Source organism: Neolamprologus brichardi, chromosome 12 (assembly GCF_056152115.1).
Source record: "Neolamprologus brichardi isolate AB-2024 chromosome 12, ASM5615211v1, whole genome shotgun sequence".
Taxonomy (NCBI): domain Eukaryota; kingdom Metazoa; phylum Chordata; class Actinopteri; order Cichliformes; family Cichlidae; genus Neolamprologus; species Neolamprologus brichardi.
The window spans coordinates 20,661,822-20,681,295 of NC_142115.1; the positions used below are offsets into that span (position 1 = coordinate 20,661,822).

The 19,474-nt window shown below is 40.2% G+C and overlaps 1 protein-coding gene across 2 annotated transcripts in view; it reads left to right on the plus strand.

Moving 5' to 3' along the window:
- Nucleotides 1–16,249, plus strand: part of osbp2b (oxysterol binding protein 2b) — a 44,634-nt gene extending 28,385 nt beyond the window's left edge. Inside the window, exons 4-15 of one of the 2 annotated variants that reach the window (XM_087849133.1) lie at nucleotides 2,966–3,216; nucleotides 7,465–7,663; nucleotides 8,697–8,817; nucleotides 9,298–9,364; nucleotides 9,793–9,945; nucleotides 10,038–10,283; nucleotides 10,409–10,529; nucleotides 11,047–11,150; nucleotides 13,226–13,321; nucleotides 13,631–13,815; nucleotides 13,922–14,142; nucleotides 14,723–15,419. In XM_087849133.1, coding sequence (XP_087705259.1) covers nucleotides 2,966–3,216; nucleotides 7,465–7,663; nucleotides 8,697–8,817; nucleotides 9,298–9,364; nucleotides 9,793–9,945; nucleotides 10,038–10,283; nucleotides 10,409–10,529; nucleotides 11,047–11,150; nucleotides 13,226–13,321; nucleotides 13,631–13,815; nucleotides 13,922–14,142; nucleotides 14,723–14,988 — 2,030 coding nt within the window. In that variant the 3' untranslated portion in view covers nucleotides 14,989–15,419. The other variant, XM_006784280.3, reaches the window with a different exon arrangement.
- Nucleotides 16,250–19,474: the final 3,225 nt, after the last annotated feature.

The window sequence follows — 19,474 nt, forward strand, 5'->3', positions numbered from 1 at the left end:
CACATCTTTCTGAAGTTGCTTTTTGGGTCTCTCAGTTCACCTTTTTCACTTTGTCCTAGTTTTGTTTGCTCTGCAGTTTTAACACAGTCCAGTCGATTTTGTGACTTTACATCGTCAGCCCTTTCCTTTTCTTTTCTTGAGTTTCTCTGCATTGACTTTGCTGAAATTTTGTGTAATTGGAGACCTACTGTACTGGTAATGGAAGGATGCTGGTTTCATTTTCCAACCTAGGTTTCTATTGGGATTTGTTATCACTGCAGGGGTGCTGGGCTGGTCTTTGACAGGACTGCTTAGTTTTTATCTCTTCTCTTTCTAATGACCAGGCAGCTGAATTTCTGAAATCCTCCTGAACATGTTTACAAAGTCCCAAAGGCGGTAGAGATCAGTGGCCTGTGTGTGTGCTGCATCTTACTGGATGTACTTTGGGTACCTTTGGATTAAGATGAACACCCAGGAATTCCAACATGGTGAGATTTTTATTTTATTCTGTGTTCATCTTTTCTAGTTGTGGTAATGTACTACAAGTAGAACAGAACAGAAATTTTTCATTTTGTCTATTTAACTACTGCAGTAGTAGTTAAAAAAAAAAAAAAGATAGCCATAACCAATGCAGTCACGGGAGGGACAAGCAATTAATTAGCAGTTGACTGCAGATTTCCCCAACCTTATAAACAGTACCTTTGCACAATGATGGAAACAGTTTCTTGGTCATTAATGTGATCAAAGGTACTGTTTATAAGGTTGGGGAAATCTGCAGTCAACTGCTAATTAATTGCTTGTCCCTCCCTCCTGCAGTCAGCTGAGACTGAAGAAGTTACTTGGATGAGTAATGAAACATTTCTCCCACTGAAAACGCTACGTCCAGATGAACAAATTCAACTTTTTGGGATTTCTTTACCTGGACGATTGAGCATGCATCAATACTTCTTTGTTTTTTAGTAACAATACAACCTAGAAAACATGTTTATTACAAAATATGTTGATAACTTCACCTGAGGAACATGAACTTCAACAACTCTTTTTTACTCGTCTACTTTAATCCGTTGCTCCAGGCTGCTGGGTTGTAGTTCGCACTGCGTCCTGGATAGCTTTAGCTTTAGCCACTTGGTCTTTGTTAGCTTCCTTAAAATACTCATATTCTGCTAGATGAAAGTGATTTAAGTGTTTTTGTTTTGGTTCATTGGCAGTTTACTTTGGTGAACATAATGTCTTGCTCACAGTGATGAGTTTCTACGCCAATGTTAGCATGTGACTGTTAGCATGTTAGCACAACTAACCAGCTGATCAGGGAAAAAATTCACATTTTCTCAGAATCTCTATTAAAAATAACTTTAAGTTATTAGGTCTAAAAAATGTTGCTGTTATTGTTATTAGTACTCAGAGTGCTGTATTTCACAAAAAATAGTCCAGTAGTACAGTAAATGGAGCATAGTTTTCAGACACTGAATATGCATCTGCTTTTTTCTTTTTTTTTTAAATTTATTTAATTTATTATTATTATTTTTTTTTACCTCTGGACAATGCTGGCAGGCAGAGATCCATGTTCCATCTGTGTGTGTAAATGGTCTTGAAGGAGGTGATAGTGTCTTTCCTTTGAAGTCACAGCCAGCTGCCATGTTCTTACGGGAAAGTGTTTCTCTTTCCACTCACCACTACTATGACAGTCTTCCCGTCAGCTGCATAATGAACCTTTTCAACGTGACAAGGCATACTCTGCAGGCTCGGGTGTAGAAGCCCGCAGAACAGCATTCTACAGACCTTAGAGCATTAGAGGGTCAGCAGGGTGGATTAGAGGGTGAAAAGAATTTCTCTCCACACACGAACTTTTACCCTCACTTATACAGGAATATATTTTCTATGTTGAGATAAGCAGTGTCCCTCTTGTCCTCATTTTCGTTGCTTTTCAGCCTGTCTTCCCTTCCCATTCCTCCTCCTCCTCCTTCCATCTCGTCATCTGTTTTCTTTGCTCCAGCGGCGGCAGTAATTTTAGATGCCTCTCCTCTGGTGTGCTTGTTGGGATGTTACAGCTTTTCAACATGTCATAATGTGTCGAGAACAAGGACGCTTCCACCTAAGCTGGTGCTTTTTGATTTATCCCCACCATATGGGCTTGTTTTTTATTTATGATGATAGAAACGCCCAGCACAGATGTGGGGAAGTATTCGTGTGAAATCAGATTTGGAAAAGAATATATCTTGATTTAAAAAGTTCCCTGGTGGTCTTTTAAAAAATCTTTATAGCAGAGTGTCCTGGTGGTCAGAAAGTTATGGGGACATAACGCATAAACCACAAGATGAACTATTTGATAGATAAAGTACCACACAGAAAAAAAAATAGGAACGTTGGGCTGTGACATACATCAAGGTCTCTGTCCAGAATCGATTGTAGGCTTAAAATCCTCCAATAAAATCCTTCATAATAGAGTTTGTTCTTCATGAAGCTTGTGTATAAATCATATTTGTTCCTAAAGCTTTATGGTTCTACTTCCTTTTTTGGATTTGCTTCTTTAACGATGTTGCTAGGCTGTTTGTGGACTCGTGTTTTTACCCCTTGGTATATTTCCGTCTTTCTGTGCGTGTCCTTCTGCTTGCGGTGCATGTGTATATGCGTGTCACACAGAGCTGACACTGCAATACTGTTCTCATATGTTTTCTTTAACCTTGAGTAACCTCTGTTTAGACATATCACAGGGTAAGGCTGCTGCTGCTTCAAAGTCCCTTAAGAAAACAAAATAACTGTAAGAACAAACTGTGGCCCAGTAACCTCACATCTTTTCTCGGTTAACACTACAGTGTCTATAAAAAGTTATCTGTGTCATAGGTTGGACAGTGAAATTCACAGAACATTCGAGAAATCCAATATTTCTTTGATTGCACAAGTTCATTAGATATTTAGGAAAACTTAAGAAATGTATTTTCAATTAGGTATTAATTTTTCTTTTTTTTATGTGACCCCTGCCATTTAGATGACTCAGGGGACGAGGAGCCCACGTCCCAGTCAGACCGCAGCGAGATTCAGGGCACCCTGAAGATACTTATCAGCAAGCTCGATGACCTCAGCACGTGTAATGACCTGATCGCCAAGCACGGGGCGGCTCTGCAGCGTTCCCTGAGTGAACTCGAAGGCCTGAAAGTCCCTGTGGAGGGAGGAGAAAAAGTCAAGGCAGTCAACGAGCGAGCCACCCTCTTCCGCATCACTTCCAATGCTATGATCAATGTAAGTAGCCGTGACAGACTGCGCTGCAAGATACGGCAGGGGTTAGCAGTGAGTGATCTGTGTCCCACATGCTTTGGTATGATCGGTATGACAGGAGTGCCAGTCCTGGTTTGTGAGCAATGAGAGATGAGATCAGTTCACAGTGTAGTGTGTTTAAAGAGACCAAGGCTGCAGGCATGGAGGTCGATCAGATCCTGATACAAAGTACCCTGACTTGTGGGGGACACAAGTCAGGGTACTCCTAGTGGCAGTTCCAATCCTGCCTAAATGGGGAGGGTTATGTCAGGAAGAGCATCCAGGGCCAAATCATCAAGAATAAGTTTTCCATACCAGATTGGTCGGATTTAAAATCATCGCCGTTGCTGCTGGACATGGATGAAGGGGAAGGAGAACAAGGAGAGGGTTGTTGTGAAAGAAGAGGATGTTAAGATAGGGGGAGACTGAGGTAGATGATTTGTTGTATACGTCATTTAAACACCAGCACCTCAAACCAAATGGGTGCCTCTGGTATACTTCCCCCCCCTCCTTAAACAGATAGAAATATTGTGTACAGAGGCAAACAGAAGCTAGCCACAACCATTGATGAGTCTCTAACTGCTTTTTTGTTTGTTTGCATGTTTTTGTTTTTTTGCTCTCCTCTGTTCTCTGCTTCACAATTTTTCTCTTTTGTGCAGTGAAACCACAGCATCTTTATGTAGCAAATTGTTGTTCGCTGCTATTTAACGTTCAAAATCACATGTAGCAAAACACGGGCTCCAATATGACCAAGTTGGTCATTACTGTCAAATGTTTTATCTGGTTACGTGTATGCTCTACTGTAATCTGGCCCAGTTTCCATTTTTACAGTGAATATTGCGGTTTTAGCTGTCTGTTAGTAATGGATGACAGTTCATATAGAATTGAGGTCATGCAAACGTGATACTGGATATGATAGTGGGTGGGGGTGACAGGAATAGCCCCAGCTCCCCACTCTTCTCAAAACCCTGACCCTCCCTGCTTGGTGAGGAATGTTAGAGCCTTCTGGACTACAGTTAGACTGACAGACCTGGTCTGACTAAAGACAAATCATACAAGGTTGGTCTTTCTTTCCACTTCTACGAGTGGCTTTGATTTTGATTGCTATTTGACTTCTAATGCATGACTTTCAGTTGAAGCTTTTTTTGTTTCGTTTTGGTTTGTTTGGGGTTAAAATAATTTACTAAGATTAGTTGCATTTTGGGTTGCAATTAGTTTGAATTTATCAGTTAATGTTTTATAATTTAAAGAAAAAACGAGGATTGCACTTAACATTGTGTAAAAGGCCAGTGCTCAAAATGATGAGCCCGTTATTGTTTTTTTTAATTAATTGACTGGACAAGCAATAACAAAAAAGATCTTCTTGGATTGCCAAACTCATTAAAATGCCATTTGGCTTGCCAGGAATGTGCTTTTAATGAGAAATCAATGTTGGTCCAAACTCCCTTTAGTGCAAGGATTTCTACTGCCACATTTTTGGCCCCTACAAAGACGCATCCTAAAACTTTATTTTACCCATGTTAAAATGGTGTTGACATGTAAAGTGTGAATAAGAAACAGAGGAGAGAGAAGGTGGATTGAGGAAAGCTGGAGGCCATGATGTAAAGGCACAACTGCACGCTCTTATTAATCTGGCCTGGGAGAGGGTTTCACTCTAGTTCGTTCAGCCTGACTCTAATGGCACATTTACATGCATTTACACACATACTCTTTCAGGGCTATACAATTTACACATGAACATCAACTTTAACCAAGTTTACTTTAATCTGTGCTACATAGTTCCTTCTGCAGAGTTCACCTGGACTGTGTGACTCTTGGTGTTTAATGTCAACTCTCACTTACATACATATGTGCTCCTGCTTGTTCATTCAGTTTTTTAGCCTTTATCAACCCCGTACTTAAAACACCAGAAGTCACATGCAGTCTATGTTCATAGTGGAGAGTCAGCATTTAAAAAAGTGGAACTGTCATATTTTCTTACGGGGGTGTTTGAGTTTCATATGATGGTTATTGTCTGGGGAAGTGGCCCACATCGTCACATGCATTTAGGACATTTAACTGACTCTAAGACATTAATATTGAAACATTTGTGCAGGGCTGTTTAGGGTAAGAGACTAACCAGGCATGGTAAGGTGATCTGATATTTCACTTCTTGTGTTATGATCATACTGCTCTACTAACATTTTGGATTAATGACTATGTAATTAGGAAATTTGATCGTCTTTAATGATCAATTTCTAGTTTAACTTATTTTAATTTAGCTTTAAAAATGTAAGTGTTTTTCCTTGCTCTATACGCTTTGTTAAGATGTTAATAATAGTGTGGAATTTTTTTTAATTTACAAGTGTGTCTTAATAATTTTAGGCAATATCTGGTCTTTCAGTATTTTTAAAACGAAGCTCAGGAAATAATCATAATTTTGTTTTTGGGGGGGTTATTAGCCTTATTCAAGAGTACCGAGTATCCTTACACAGGTGGGCATAAATCAGTAATATGACCAGGATGAAATACATGAAAGCATACATTGCTCTGGTCAGTGGGAATGTGATGGGCTCTATGATATGATAATGGTTGTGCAATACAGTCAACTGCAACACAATTAACTTGACTTTTTTGTAGCAAAAATTATTTTAAAAATGTGTATTTGTAAGGAACTAAAATATTAGGCTAAATGTCTTAATGTCCTGGCCTGTTACTCTGACAAAACCAGACATCTGAAGATGTAAGTTATGAACATCTTTGGCTATTATAAGACTTTGTTGTCCAAATATGAATTGGAGCAGTGAGAAAGTAATAGTTGGTAGTTACAGCTCCCCTTAGCTTTACTGGGTATACTTGATAAATAAAATACAAAACAAAAATCTGTTGTTTTAAACTATTTACAGTATTTATACCACCACCCGGTATATGGTTAATACCACAGCTGCCCTAAGTTAATAGTGTTGGTAATTACCATTCTTTGTGTTTCTGTAATGATTAATCCACCAGTAAACTCAAGAGCTTTAATTGAAATTGTAATTATTAATGCTAAGATATAATTGTTGTTGTTATCCATAATTTCCAAATGTATTGTTTTACAGAAAAGCTGAAATAAATAATAAAGCATGTTGGTTTTTAAAAAAAAAAAGAAAAAAAAGATACAAGGTCGCAGTTGTTTGTTTCCATTTCTGAAGAGAAAAATTTGTCAAATTTAGTCAAATCTGACTTCTCTGAGAAATCCAGCGTTTCGGCTTAAATTGGGTATTAAAAGCGTAAATTTACCTAAAGATAACACCATAAATTTTTAGTTTCAAATAGCTGTTTTCTTGTTTTTATGACAGGTGGTATAATACTTCTGTTGAAGGCTATATAGTCATAACTTTTTTTCCCCAACAAAACAAAATCCAGACTGCAGTTCCATCATACTAAGAGCCCAGATGAATTGAACTGTGTGACACTTTTGCCCCGAAGGTTTTTAACCTTCAGCCACTATTTTATTTAAGTGGCTTCAGCTACCTCTCAGCAGTTCCTCTCAATCTCTTCTTGTGATGACAGTGTACCACAGAATAAAGTCAAGTCAAGACTTCCATAACATTTGATTTGTAGTTGCTTTTAAAGCCATGTTTGAAAAACAGCTGGATAACCCCACGCTGAGAGATCAGTGAGCATCACATGACATTTTTAACATGTATGGAGAAAGGTGTTACTTGGGTTCATTGACCTCTGTGCTCAGTGAGCGTCAGTGGCAGCATGTGCTGACATGTAATATGTGGTGATCTGAAGTAACCTCTCTGTCTGAGCAGTAAAAGCAGAAGAGAAACAATGATACCCCCTCTTGATGCAGATATAGAGCCTTATGCAATCAGAGTGTTAAATGCAGCTCACATCATCAGTCACTGATGTTTTCTGTTTACAGTTTGCTCCAAGGTGCATTTGCCACAGAGGGGAGACGGAGTAAATCTCGACAGACAGCTAATTAACATATTTATGATTGCTCGAAAAACTTATGATAAGCAGCCTTGATTACAACACATGACACAAATGCATTTACGGCCCTTTCCATCCAAATCTTCTTTCTCTTGTATTGTTGCCAACTGTGAGGAAAAGTGATACAGTGATTTTTATCCCAACTGATTGTTTCCATTTTGTTAAAAAAGTTGTTTTTAACAATTCCCCCCTCAGGATGTGTTTTACATTGATTTATTTTTCACTCCTGTCTTCTGATTATCTGCTCATGTGTTTCTGTTACCCAAGGCGTGTCGAGACTTTTTGGACCTAGCCGAGACTCACAGTAGGAGATGGCAGCGGGCTCTGCAGTATGAGCGAGAGCAGCGTACCCATCTAGAGGAGACCATTGAGCAGCTAGCCAAGCAGCATAACAGCCTGGAGCGAGCGTGGAGGGAAGCACCCACGCTTGTTTCCAGCGCACCCAGTGCCCCTACCACCAACAAGGGTGAGACTGGCTGTCTGTTAGTCGCTCCTGTGGACCTTAGCATGGGACTCATACCAATAGCTAAAAGTCACACGTAGCCTCAGGTTTAGTATTATAGACTCTCCTCATGTGGAGGACAGAAGTTTTGAGCTGTGTCAGAAGATTTTAATTAGACAGCAGTTAAGATGTAAATAGTACTTATCTTAAGAGTCTCTTTGGTTAGTTTATATTCTCATGTGTTTTTGGCTGGAAGTGATTTAACTTTTAGCTATGCTCTAAAAAAAGTTACACAGAAAAAGCCACAGTATATCATTTGTAAAAAAAAATAAATAAAAAATTGAGCACCCATGAACTTAACCTGGGGACCCATTTCCAGCCCTCCTTTGATCTCTATCTCTGCTGTTTATAATGAGGGTTTAAAACATAGTTGAGTCCCTCTTCCTTCCTTTAACCTTAAAGGCAATTGTTAATTCATACAGAGGATAATTATATTTTAACCACTTAGGCAGAACATCAGAAACACCAGGTCCTGTGGGAACCACAGTTTCTTCAAACTTTCATTACCTTTTATACTATTTTTGCCATTTGTCACTACTTGCTATCGTAATGGCAGATATGAAATTTGAACCTTTAAACTTAACCATATACTGTGTTAGAGTTTTTATTATTTATACATTTATACAGAGCTTCTATACAGCAAACATACTCCCTCCCCTTTCCCTCTTTTACCCATTAATTGGACTTTATATAAATATTTGTGCTTCTCACTTGGAAGCGGGTTAAAACCCATAATGGATCACTGAACACAGTGAACGTACTGAGTGCTAAATAGTCAGTACTAAATATAAGAAGCATGCCCTGAGGTACTTGCATCATTCAGGCTAGTTACCCAACAGGAACACTGCCAATTTTACGATTAAGCTAATTATTCCCTGATTAATCACCACTGGTATGTGATTATATGCCTGTCTCTCCTGAACACTGCAGAATACAAACTCACTGTTTTTCACTGGGATGTCCGTGTGGACTCATAAATGTATATGTCCACTTGAAGGGAGTGAGAGGTCGCGGAAAGAGGAGGCAAGTGATGAAGATGAGGATACTGAGTACTTTGATGCCATGGAGGATTCCCCTGCGTTTATCACAGTGACTGCCAGTGAGAGCACGCAGCACAGGTCAGTCTCACACAGGAATCCGTGCAGTCTCTGCTCTCTTTTTATGTATTCATTAAAAATGCACTGTAAGAAAAAATAGATATGAGAAATATAGTTTAACCATGCACGCTCAAAATTGTCAAAACTGTGAGTTTGACGCTGGGTGACGTCTGAGCAGGGCTCTGACGATATCTGATGGCATGAGAAATCGAAGAACGGCGTGTCCTTCTCTGTCATGTGTTCACTTTCGGTTGTACAAATAAAAACCAGCCTTAGACTCTCACAGCGGTCGGTTTTCCTGCAGACAAGTTACCCAATTTTTGTGTCATGTGACATATCCGTCAACTCCAGTTTCACAGTATTCATCTGCAATACTCAGCAATCTCTCCCCTCCCTTGTGTATATTGTGTTTGCATGTGTAAAGGGGAAACAAGAGCGTGAGGGGAATTTGGCGAGATTGTGTCCTGCGTCGCTGTAGAAAATACTTTCATTTTGTTCCAGGCGATCTCAGAGTAATTTGAGCGGAGCGAGCGGAGGCCATCCCGGTGACTGGAACCAGGACGACCATGTAAGTGTCTTCCCAACATGCCTGACTAATAGCACTGACATTTGTTAAAGGAGCAAATATTTGTAATCTCAAAATAGATTAATTTCTGCTGCTCCTCACTCCTCATTGATTTATTTATGTAACATCTTCACTTGCTGCTTTCACAAGTATCCTTCCCTCCCGTGCTTAAAGAAGGATGCAAGGATACGCACACAAACTTTGCCAGTGGTTTGAATCATTTAGTACTCAAACATCTGTTCTTCTTCTCCCTCAGCTCTCTTTCTAATATTTTTCTCTCTCTCTCACACACATCTGTGTCTTCTCTCTTTTTCTCCTGTCTTTCTCTTGCTCTGTCGCTACATCTGGAGATATGCTGCCAAGCTGTCCACAAAATTGAAAGTATTGTCTCAAACTTGTATATCCACCCTCTTCTCCTCACCTAATCCCAGATGTCTCCAAGCTGTAACGATGTGTCAGGAAAGGAGCTTCAGCTGCGCAGACAAAGGCGGAGTCATATCCCAGACAAACCCAACTACTCCCTCAATTTGTGGAGCATCATGAAGAACTGCATCGGCAAGGAGCTTTCTAAAATCCCCATGCCTGTAAGTGTAGGCGTGCTCCCGGTTCTTCTTGCTGGCAGGTAAATCTGTAAGGATTGCATCTTATGAGTTTCTCTCCTTTATCTTCCTTTCAGGTAAACTTTAATGAGCCTCTGTCGATGCTGCAGCGCCTCACCGAGGACCTGGAGTATCACGAGCTTCTAGACAAGGCAGCCCGCTGCGACTCCTCACTAGAACAGATGTGCCTGGTCGCTGCCTTCTCTGTCTCTTCCTACTCAACCACGGTCCACCGGACAGCCAAGCCCTTCAACCCCCTCCTGGGCGAAACGTACGAGCTTGATCGCTTGGAGGAATATGGCTACCGCTCGCTGTGTGAGCAGGTAATGGCACAGCTACAGAGAGATTTTGTTTGCATGCTTCCTGATGTGCACGCACAGTTATTCAACACACACACACAGCGGTACACAAGGTTAAACAGAGACTTTGTGTTTCTGTGTCCTCTCAGGTGAGCCATCACCCACCTGCAGCTGCACATCATGTGATTTCCCAAAGAGGCTGGACCTTATGGCAGGAAATCACCATCGCCAGCAAGTTCCGTGGCAAATACCTCTCCATAATGCCTCTGGGTAAGACCGCTAACAAACTTCATGCGTAAATAAAGGCTCCATAATGCACACTAAAGAGCACAAGTGTTAAGGCAAGAAAGACTCCAGAGTCAGTAGCACAGCAGTGATCTGCCACCGTGCAATCTAAAGCTAGTGTGAAGATTAATCTGGAGGGTTTTATGACCCTTCTGGCGCACACATAAATATGGGTACAAAGGGAGTTCTGTACTGAGAGCTCAAATAGATGTAAGCGGTCCAGATCGAGCCAAAGGGATGCAGTGGTAATTCTGACATACCCTACTTCATGTTATATGCCTGCTGTGTTGTGCTATGTAATAGAAAATCATGTAAGTAGTGAAATATCAATCTTCTGAGGCTTATTTGACATTGAAACAAGGTGGAAATGCATTGCCTGTGCTCAGAGCATTAATGTGCTGGATGACAGATTCAGAAGCACGAAACCAAACAATAATGCGCAACTGCAAATTAGCAATAAAGCAGACGTGAGAATCTGTCTTTTGTCGCCGTGTGTCCCCAGGTGCCATTCACCTGCATTTCCACGCCAGCGGGAACCACTATGTGTGGAGAAAGGTCACCTCCACAGTGCACAACATCATTGTGGGCAAGCTGTGGATTGACCAGGTCTGTTTATTATGATTACTTTATCGACATCACGCCTTAATACCACTGAGCTTCCTGAAAAGCCTGTAGATATTTTCTTCTAGCAGAGGTGTGTGGCACAGACCAGCAGAGTAGGACTGAAGAGGGGAATCAACGTAAAGCTTTATAACAATTCAACAAGTAGCTCCACAGTCTCTGGGGATTTGTCTTTAGCTTTGATCTAAATAACAACCTCTTGTTTCTTTGAGATGCCCCAGTTATAGTGTGGAGGGAGGTTTGAGGGGCAGGCTTCACATGTGTCTGTTTGGAACTATAAAACCCCATCCACCTCCACCCCCTACATTTTTTTCCCTGTCCTGCTTTTGTGTGTCACATCCATCTGTCAGTGTGCATTTGTGTTTGAATGCTCATTTTAAAGAATCCACGAAGAAGAAAAACACATTATTATTATATCAGCTGGAATATAAGCTCCTGTGTATAATAACAAAGCGTCAACCTGTTCCTAACACTAAAAAGTAAAAGTACAAATATCCTAAATTACTGAATATTTGGTTTTTTTCCCCCTCTTTATTTATAAAGTTTTGCACATGTAATTTGACATATCAGGCCCAATACAGCAAGTACCAACTGATATAAAGACATATATCAAAACAAATTAGGCCATTAAAATTCGGATGATAACAATAAAACAGAAAAAAGAAAGGGGGGAAAAAAGGAAGAAAAACAAAAAAACAACAACCCACGCACAGAAAACAACAAAAAAAACAAACAAACAAAAAAATAATAATTTAAAAAATCAACTCCCTCCCAAAACCATAACAAAAGGGAACCCTGTGGTACAAAAGTTTAGTCTGTTGTAAGTGTTTTCAATGAGTTAAAGTAAATGATAAAAGGCTGCCACATCTGTGAGAACTTATTAACATTTCCTCTGAGTCTAAATTGTATTTTCTCCATTTATAAAAAGAACATAACATCTTCCAATTCCAATTACTGAATATTTGTTTCTTAAAGGTACTCTACAGACATTGAATCAATTTCAATTCAGTTTTTTTTATATGGCACCAAATCACAGCACTCACCTTAATGTGCTTTACATTGTAAACTAAACGCCCTACCATGATAGAGACATAACCAACCCCATGTCCCTCTATGAGCAAGCAGTTAGTGAAAATTGGAAGCAAGGAAAGGAAACGATCTAAAAATAAATTACTCACATTAGGGTCTGTTTTCTGATCAAATGCTATCAGTTTTTTTTTCCTTTTGAGTGTAACAAAATCACCAGCTCTGTGTTGAGATAAATGTAGTTTTGTCATCTCTGTATTGTATTGTTCTCTTCAGTATATTCACCTTCATTCTCTGTGCATTGTTCTGCCACTCGGCCGTCCTCCTTTGCAGAACGGGGTCACCCAAACAGCTTCATATTAACCTACAGCTACACACTCTGTGGTTGGCTATAGTGGAGCACAATTGTCAGTAATAAAACAGCAGAAACGAACGAGGCACTGACAAAGAATGTATTTTTACATCACAGTCACACCAGCATAAACCTTCGTTTTCTCCGCATGGTGGCTATTTTTAATATTTTCTTTTCATGGCTGTCATATGCTGCAAAATCAGATTAACCCTGTAACACCCAAGTGTATTTTTTTGATAGATGATTTTTCTTTTCTTTTTTTTATTTGTCAAAAGTTTTAATAAACCACAAATAAATAGGGTTTTCTGAAACAGTTTTCATGGTTTGGGCTTTACAGGGTTAAGCATGAGACCTTAAAGGTACATCCCACTGCAGTGTCCAGCACTGTGCATGCACATCCTTGCAAGGACAATGCAAGGACCTGCTTACCACATGTCTTGTTTGCAGTAACAAGAGTAGTAATTCTACACATAAGCACATTGTTTTAGTTTGTTTAGTGTGTGTGACAGATGGACAGGTAGAATGAAATAGTGGTGGATTTACCTTAACTGTCATTCCAAATGGAATCCTCTAACTCCTGACTCATTGTGAAACTCGCTGTGATATGTTCACTGGCTCAAATGTCATTGTTCTCTCTTTCTTGCTCTCATTCTGTATTTTTTGCGTGTCTGTGTTTGTGCAGTCGGGAGACATTGAGATTGTGAATCACAGGACCAAGGAGACCTGCCAGCTCAAGTTCTCTCCCTACAGTTATTTCTCCAGGGATGTTCCACGCAAGGTAAACTCTTTGTTTTCCACACTCTGCTGACACCCAGCCTGGGTGTGGTGTGGGGTTCATTTGTGTGATGCTGCCTCCTGCTGGACAATACCAACAAATGTATTGCTTTGTGTAATAAGCTTAGTGTATGAAGTCAGATCTCAATAACACCCTTTTGTGTTGTAACACTTACTTAAATAAAGAGCACATTTATTTGTTTGGAACAAATTTAAATGTAGTCATGTTCTACTGATGGGACATACATAACATTACTTGGAAAGAGCAGCTCTGTGCTTGCGTTTCTAGCTTCTGTTTTCTCTTTTTTCCCAGGTGACAGGTGTGGTGGCAGACAGCGGGGGCCAGGCTCACTACATCCTCTCTGGTACGTGGGATGAGAAAATGGAAAGTGCCAAGATCGTTCAGAGCAGCCGAGGAGGCAGCGGGTCAGAGGGCAAGCAGAAGATGGTCTACCAGACTCTGTCCCCCAAACTGCTGTGGAAGAAATACCCGCTCCCGTAAGCCAACAGCCATAGCTGAGTAAACAGCTGCGATGTGTGATAAATGTCTTGGCTTGCAGAACTCCACAGTGTACCTTATGTCAATTCCTTCTTGCCTTGTCAGGGAGAACGCTGAGAACATGTACTACTTCTCAGCTCTGGCACTGACCTTAAATGAGCTGGAGGATGGGGTGGCAACGACCGACAGCCGTCTGAGACCAGACCAGAGGCTGATGGAGGACGGGCGATGGGATGAAGCAAACTCCGAAAAACAGAGGCTAGAGGAGAAACAAAGAGCAGTGAGAAGGAGGAGGGAAGCAGAGGCCTCAGACGCTCTGGATGAAGGTATGAGACTGAGAACAGTGAGAGTGAGTGTGTGTCTGTCTGCGTCTAATGATGAGAAAGGAGAAAGAAAGCAAGAGTCAGGGCATAAAGTTATTTTATGCATGTATGGTAGTAAAAGTCCCAATCATTATTAGATTAGACAATGTCAGGTGGGAGCTGGAGCATTATTTTACTACAAATATCATTACAACAGATAAATCACTAAATTAGAAAATCCCTCAATAGAAATATTTGATTAAAAGGGATCTGTGGCATGCTGTGCTGCATAATCAAGGCTGAGGTCATAACCAAGTATTAGATCAAATGATTAATAAGCAGTAACTGAATAATTTACCTAAGCTTCTTGAGCTCTATAATTTAGATGTAAGAGTTTTAAGAGTTCACGTTAAGAAAGCAGGGCTCATTAAGAGAACTAAGAAGAGATGGTTATAATAAATAAATAAAGAGTTTAAATCTTACAGGGACCTCAGCAGACACTTTTCATCCTCGTGGCATTCCTGTCTGTGTGTTGTGCATAGGCTAGATTGTTTTTGATGTACCCATGACTTGTCTTTCTTTTCCTCCCTCTATTGATGGTCAGAGTGTGGTTATGACTCTGGTGAGTGGGGGTTGCCCTGTACCCCTCCGTTGTGCATCACTCCCACACACACACACACACACACACACACAAATGCCATCCTCTGTGTTACTCTGTGTGGTCTGCCTCAGTGTTGGGAACTGCATGAAACCCTTCTCATGTCAATTTCTCCAAATAATGACTCAGGAAAAAAACACACTTTTTCCTGCACACATGCAACATTTTCATTCAGAACTGGCCTCGGTAACATGTTGCATTTAAGAAAATGATTTAACATTACAAGTATTCTCAGTGTGCTCTGGTGAAGCCACATTAGCAAGTGATTAGATTGGATTTCTTCCTGCATTGCCATTATGCTTTTTCTTTTTTTCGATTGGACACTTTTCTGATGCACTTTTTTAGTTTTTTTTATTTTTATATATATATGCTTGTTTTTTGTTTTGACTGCTCTTTTTATGAAACAGATTCATTTTTTAGTTCAGGGACTTCCAAAAGTTTGAGTATAGCTCCTTCAACATGATCCTTTCAGGTTTTGGCATATTTGCACAATGTGTGCTCATTTGTTTCTTTATCACTACTATATGCATTGTATGAAGGTGAAATGATCTGAGTGTGAATAGCCTGCGAGTGTGGCTTCTCCATTAGAGGATAATCGGATCAAACCAATGGATTAATACCTGTGATTTTATTTTTTTTTCCCCCCTCACAGGTAGAGAATATGAAGGCTACCAGCCATTGTGGTTTTACCAGAGGAGGGACTCAGTTACTGGAGAGACAAGCTTTGTGTACAAGGGGGGTTACTGGGAGGCAAAGGAGAGACAGGACTGGAGCCTGTGTCCTGACATCTTCTAACCCAGGAACCTCCTCTGGGATCACACCTAACCTCATGAGACAGTGAACCGCTCCACCTCTGGTCCTTAAGCAGTGGAGCGAACGAGCACCATGTGGACCTTTTTTTCTTTTTTTTGTGTGAACATGAGAATGTGTATGTTTTGCACACTCTCAGATTACACTGTACCTCCAAATGTACACTCTATGGGCGTTCCCGGAGTAGTCCTATTTGACACTATACTCAAACAGCAGTGAGATCACGTGTGGATACGAGATAACAGAGTTGTAACACCACACAGTAAAGCTAACCCGCTCAGTCCTGATGCTCTGGTGCGCCGGAAATGCTACCCACAATGCACTTTTCTGTGTTCACTCCACTACAGAGTTTCCCAAATTGGATAGAAACCCACATCAAAGCTGCTCATGATTATAAACTGATTAAAAAGAATAAAGAGGGACATAAAAACAGAACACACAACAGTATTTCAATATTTGTAAGAAAAATGTCTTCACCCTCAGTTTTATTCAGTACAACAGAGATTAATCTGGGCCTACTTTATTAATCAGCCCCCTCATTTTCTTTATGGTAAACATTTTAAGTGCTCATTATTTGCCTCTTTTGATATGTTAAAGCCGGGCTTAGAGCAACCACCGGTCACAGGGAAAACGTGCGTTTATTTCCCAACCGGCTGATGAGTGACTGCTAAAACTCCATTCACAGGCCTAGAGACCAGTCGGTCACCCCTCCTCCAGGAACTACCGGTCACTATGGAAGCGTGCATATTACGAGATCGGTTGGCAAGTGGTTGCAGGAGGTTGCATGAAATTGGTTCATGCAAGAGGTTTTCGGTGCTGCATTGAAAACCTCTTTGTGATTGCTGCTAGCATGTGCTAGCACTTTGCCTCAGTCACCAGCAGTTTGCAAGGGGGGGGGGGGGGGGGGGGGGGGGTTGACTTTTTGCCAACTACTTGCCAAGTGGTAGCGAGTGAAAATTTACTGACACCATAAAGTAAAAGTTGCACCTTGTATTGGTTGCAACCGCCAGATGCAATTTTTACTTTCACTTGTCTGGTCTGTTTTGCCCTTTTCAGTACAACTCTGAGAGGGGTTCGCTAACAGCCAAAGCAGGCACAAGGAGCCTGTGGGTATAGCAATCTCTGATTTTTACCCGACGATAGCAAGCAAGCAAGCTGGTTGAGGAATACACATTTTTCCATAGCAACCGGCAGTTGTCAGGGGGTTGCCAAACTATGTCTGTGACTGAGGTATAGAAAGTAATGGATAAAGACTCTGAAATAGTCACAGCTTTGATTGCATGTGTTATAAACTATGGAGAGTCAACGTGTTCAGTAAATATCAAATAAAAACATAATTAAATACAGAGAAATGAACGTACGAATAATCACATAATTAACTACAGAAAATGTATCTAATATAACCATAAAGTGAGAAAAAGAATCAGACTAACCTCTGTATCTCGGCTTACAGGTTTTACTTTATTCAGTGTTAAATATTTTATTTATAAAAAGTTTTTTTTCATCAAGAAGTCTGAGGACAAGTGGGGCAGAGCCCATGTGATTGATTTGTGATATAACAGCCTCTATAAGTCAGAATTAGCTGACAGATTCGGTGTTGTTATGGAAGAAGATGATATTCTGGGGGGGAAAGTTTAAAAAAAAATTAAAAAAGGTTTGGTTAAAGTGGTTTTTGTCTTAAAAGCTGCTAGAATGAAATAAAACCAGATATTAGGTTTATGATGTATTTTTTGTTTTTTCTAAATTCATGTGTGTTTTAAATTTTTATGGTTCTGTTATACATTTTCTGTATTGGTTCGTCAGACGGATTCATTCTAAATATATTTGTATTTCATTTTCAACACATTGAGTCTCCATAATCTACAGCTGTTTGATTGATCCACTAGAGATTGGTTTATCTCAACTAATGAAATATGCATCAAGGCAGTAATCCTTTTTCCATTTGGACTGGATATTAAGTTTTCCCTTTAGGGACGTGCAATTAGTCTGTTCATGTTAGTTGTATTAGAAATATGAGCTGTCTCTATGCTTCATTGGATCTCAGTCATTTTAACATTTTCCATTTGTGACTCTGATTAGGAAAAATTATATAGTAGTAGTTTGATTATAACACATTAGTGCAACTGCAGTGGTGACATTAAAACACTTGTATCACTGTCACGGGAATCTCCATCAAAGACCTGAATAAGCACTTTTCACTGTGGTTGCCTAGAGGTTAGTACATATCTCTGTGTTGATGTTGAGAAAATCTCACTCTGTACATGAACGCTATCTTTTCCTCTGGTGCTTTCCCGTGGCAACACTTACCATATCATCAGTGATCGTTTTAACTAGTATCATCTTCAGTGATCGTACAAAGTATTAAGTCTGCGCCCGATCACTGAGGCGTTCACAAGTAAACATTAACCCGGGAACACACCGGTTTCTTCTCACTAGTTCCACAGCATCCATCCCTCACTAGTTTGTAGTCCAGATGTTTCCAGTGGAGTTACTGAATTTGAGACTGGAGCAGGTACTCCAAGGAACCCACAGTGGCTTTAGTTGATAGGAGGTCAAAGGTTATAGAAGCAGACAGGGCTGGTTCCTGTAGCGCTCCTCTTTGCAGTCAGCTGTAGCCACAGAGGACAAGCCCGAGTGGCCACTCCAGGCTCTCTGCAGCTCATTTGCCATTTGTGGACTTGCTGATCTGGGATCAGCTCACAGAGGTACACTGAGTCTTTTGCCTTTAACTGACTGAATAAGGGAACGAGTCCCCTGACCTGTGCACTACAAGTCTACAGTGACAAGAGTTTTGAAGAAAAAAAAAAACAGTCAATTTTTTTTGTAATTATTGTTAGGAATGTAGAATTTGGAGGTACTGTATCTACCATCCAGCCTATTTGTGTGAATATTTTGTGATAAAACGATGATATTGTAAAAGAAGAATTATACTAATGTGAGTATTGAGTTCTCTGTACAGCAGAGGTTAAGGAGGGGGTAGAGGGGGGACTAAATGAGCCTGAAGATAGACACTAACTCAGAGGTGCCCTCAATTTGGCCAAAAACTGTGTTAACACACTGAAAATAAAGTTTTTTTTATATAGTTCTTAATACTAACATGTTGTTAGCTGTGGTTCAGTTATTTCCTCTGATGTGCGGGTCATGCAAATGTAAAACACACACACACACACACACACAAAAACACTGGAAAGGAAATTCCTTCACACAAGGAAGAAATGCTAGGATTTAGCCGATAGAGTGAATTTTAAGTGTGATAATATGAGCTCTTAATGTTTACCTGTCTGATTCTTTAGCAGTGAACTAATGATAGTGAGAAGTGAATTCTGGCACTTTTATTCATTTACACAAAAGGTTTTCTTACAGTTTTGAGTTGTGGTTGTCATGAGCATGGTCACTTGTTAAAAGGAATAATTTAGTGTTTGGAAATTCATTTTGTTTTGAAATTTGCTGGAGTTGGATGAGAAGATGAAGCCTTCTCTTGTTGTAAATATGAAGCTACAGACGGCAGTTTAGCTTAGCTGTACTCAAAAAAAAACTGGAAACTGGGGGTAGCTCGGCTCTGACCACCCATCAGCCCCTCTAAATTTCACCTCCATCTTTGCTGGAAGTTTGCCGCTTTGGTGCCAGGAGGAAGTCTTGCACATAACTAAAGATGGAAGGTAAACCTGATGTACCCAAAATTTGGTACCAAAAACTGTCTTGAAAAATGAAACAAATAAGATCCATGTTAGTTTATCAGATCTCCAGCTGCTGGTAGCTTATATCCTGTTTCCAGTCCTCTTAATCCTACTGACTGCTGTGACTGCTGCCTGTAGCCTTATAATGTGTCCTGTTGAAGAGGAGGCACATAAGCACATTTCCCAAAGTGTTAAGCCTTTTCTTTACATT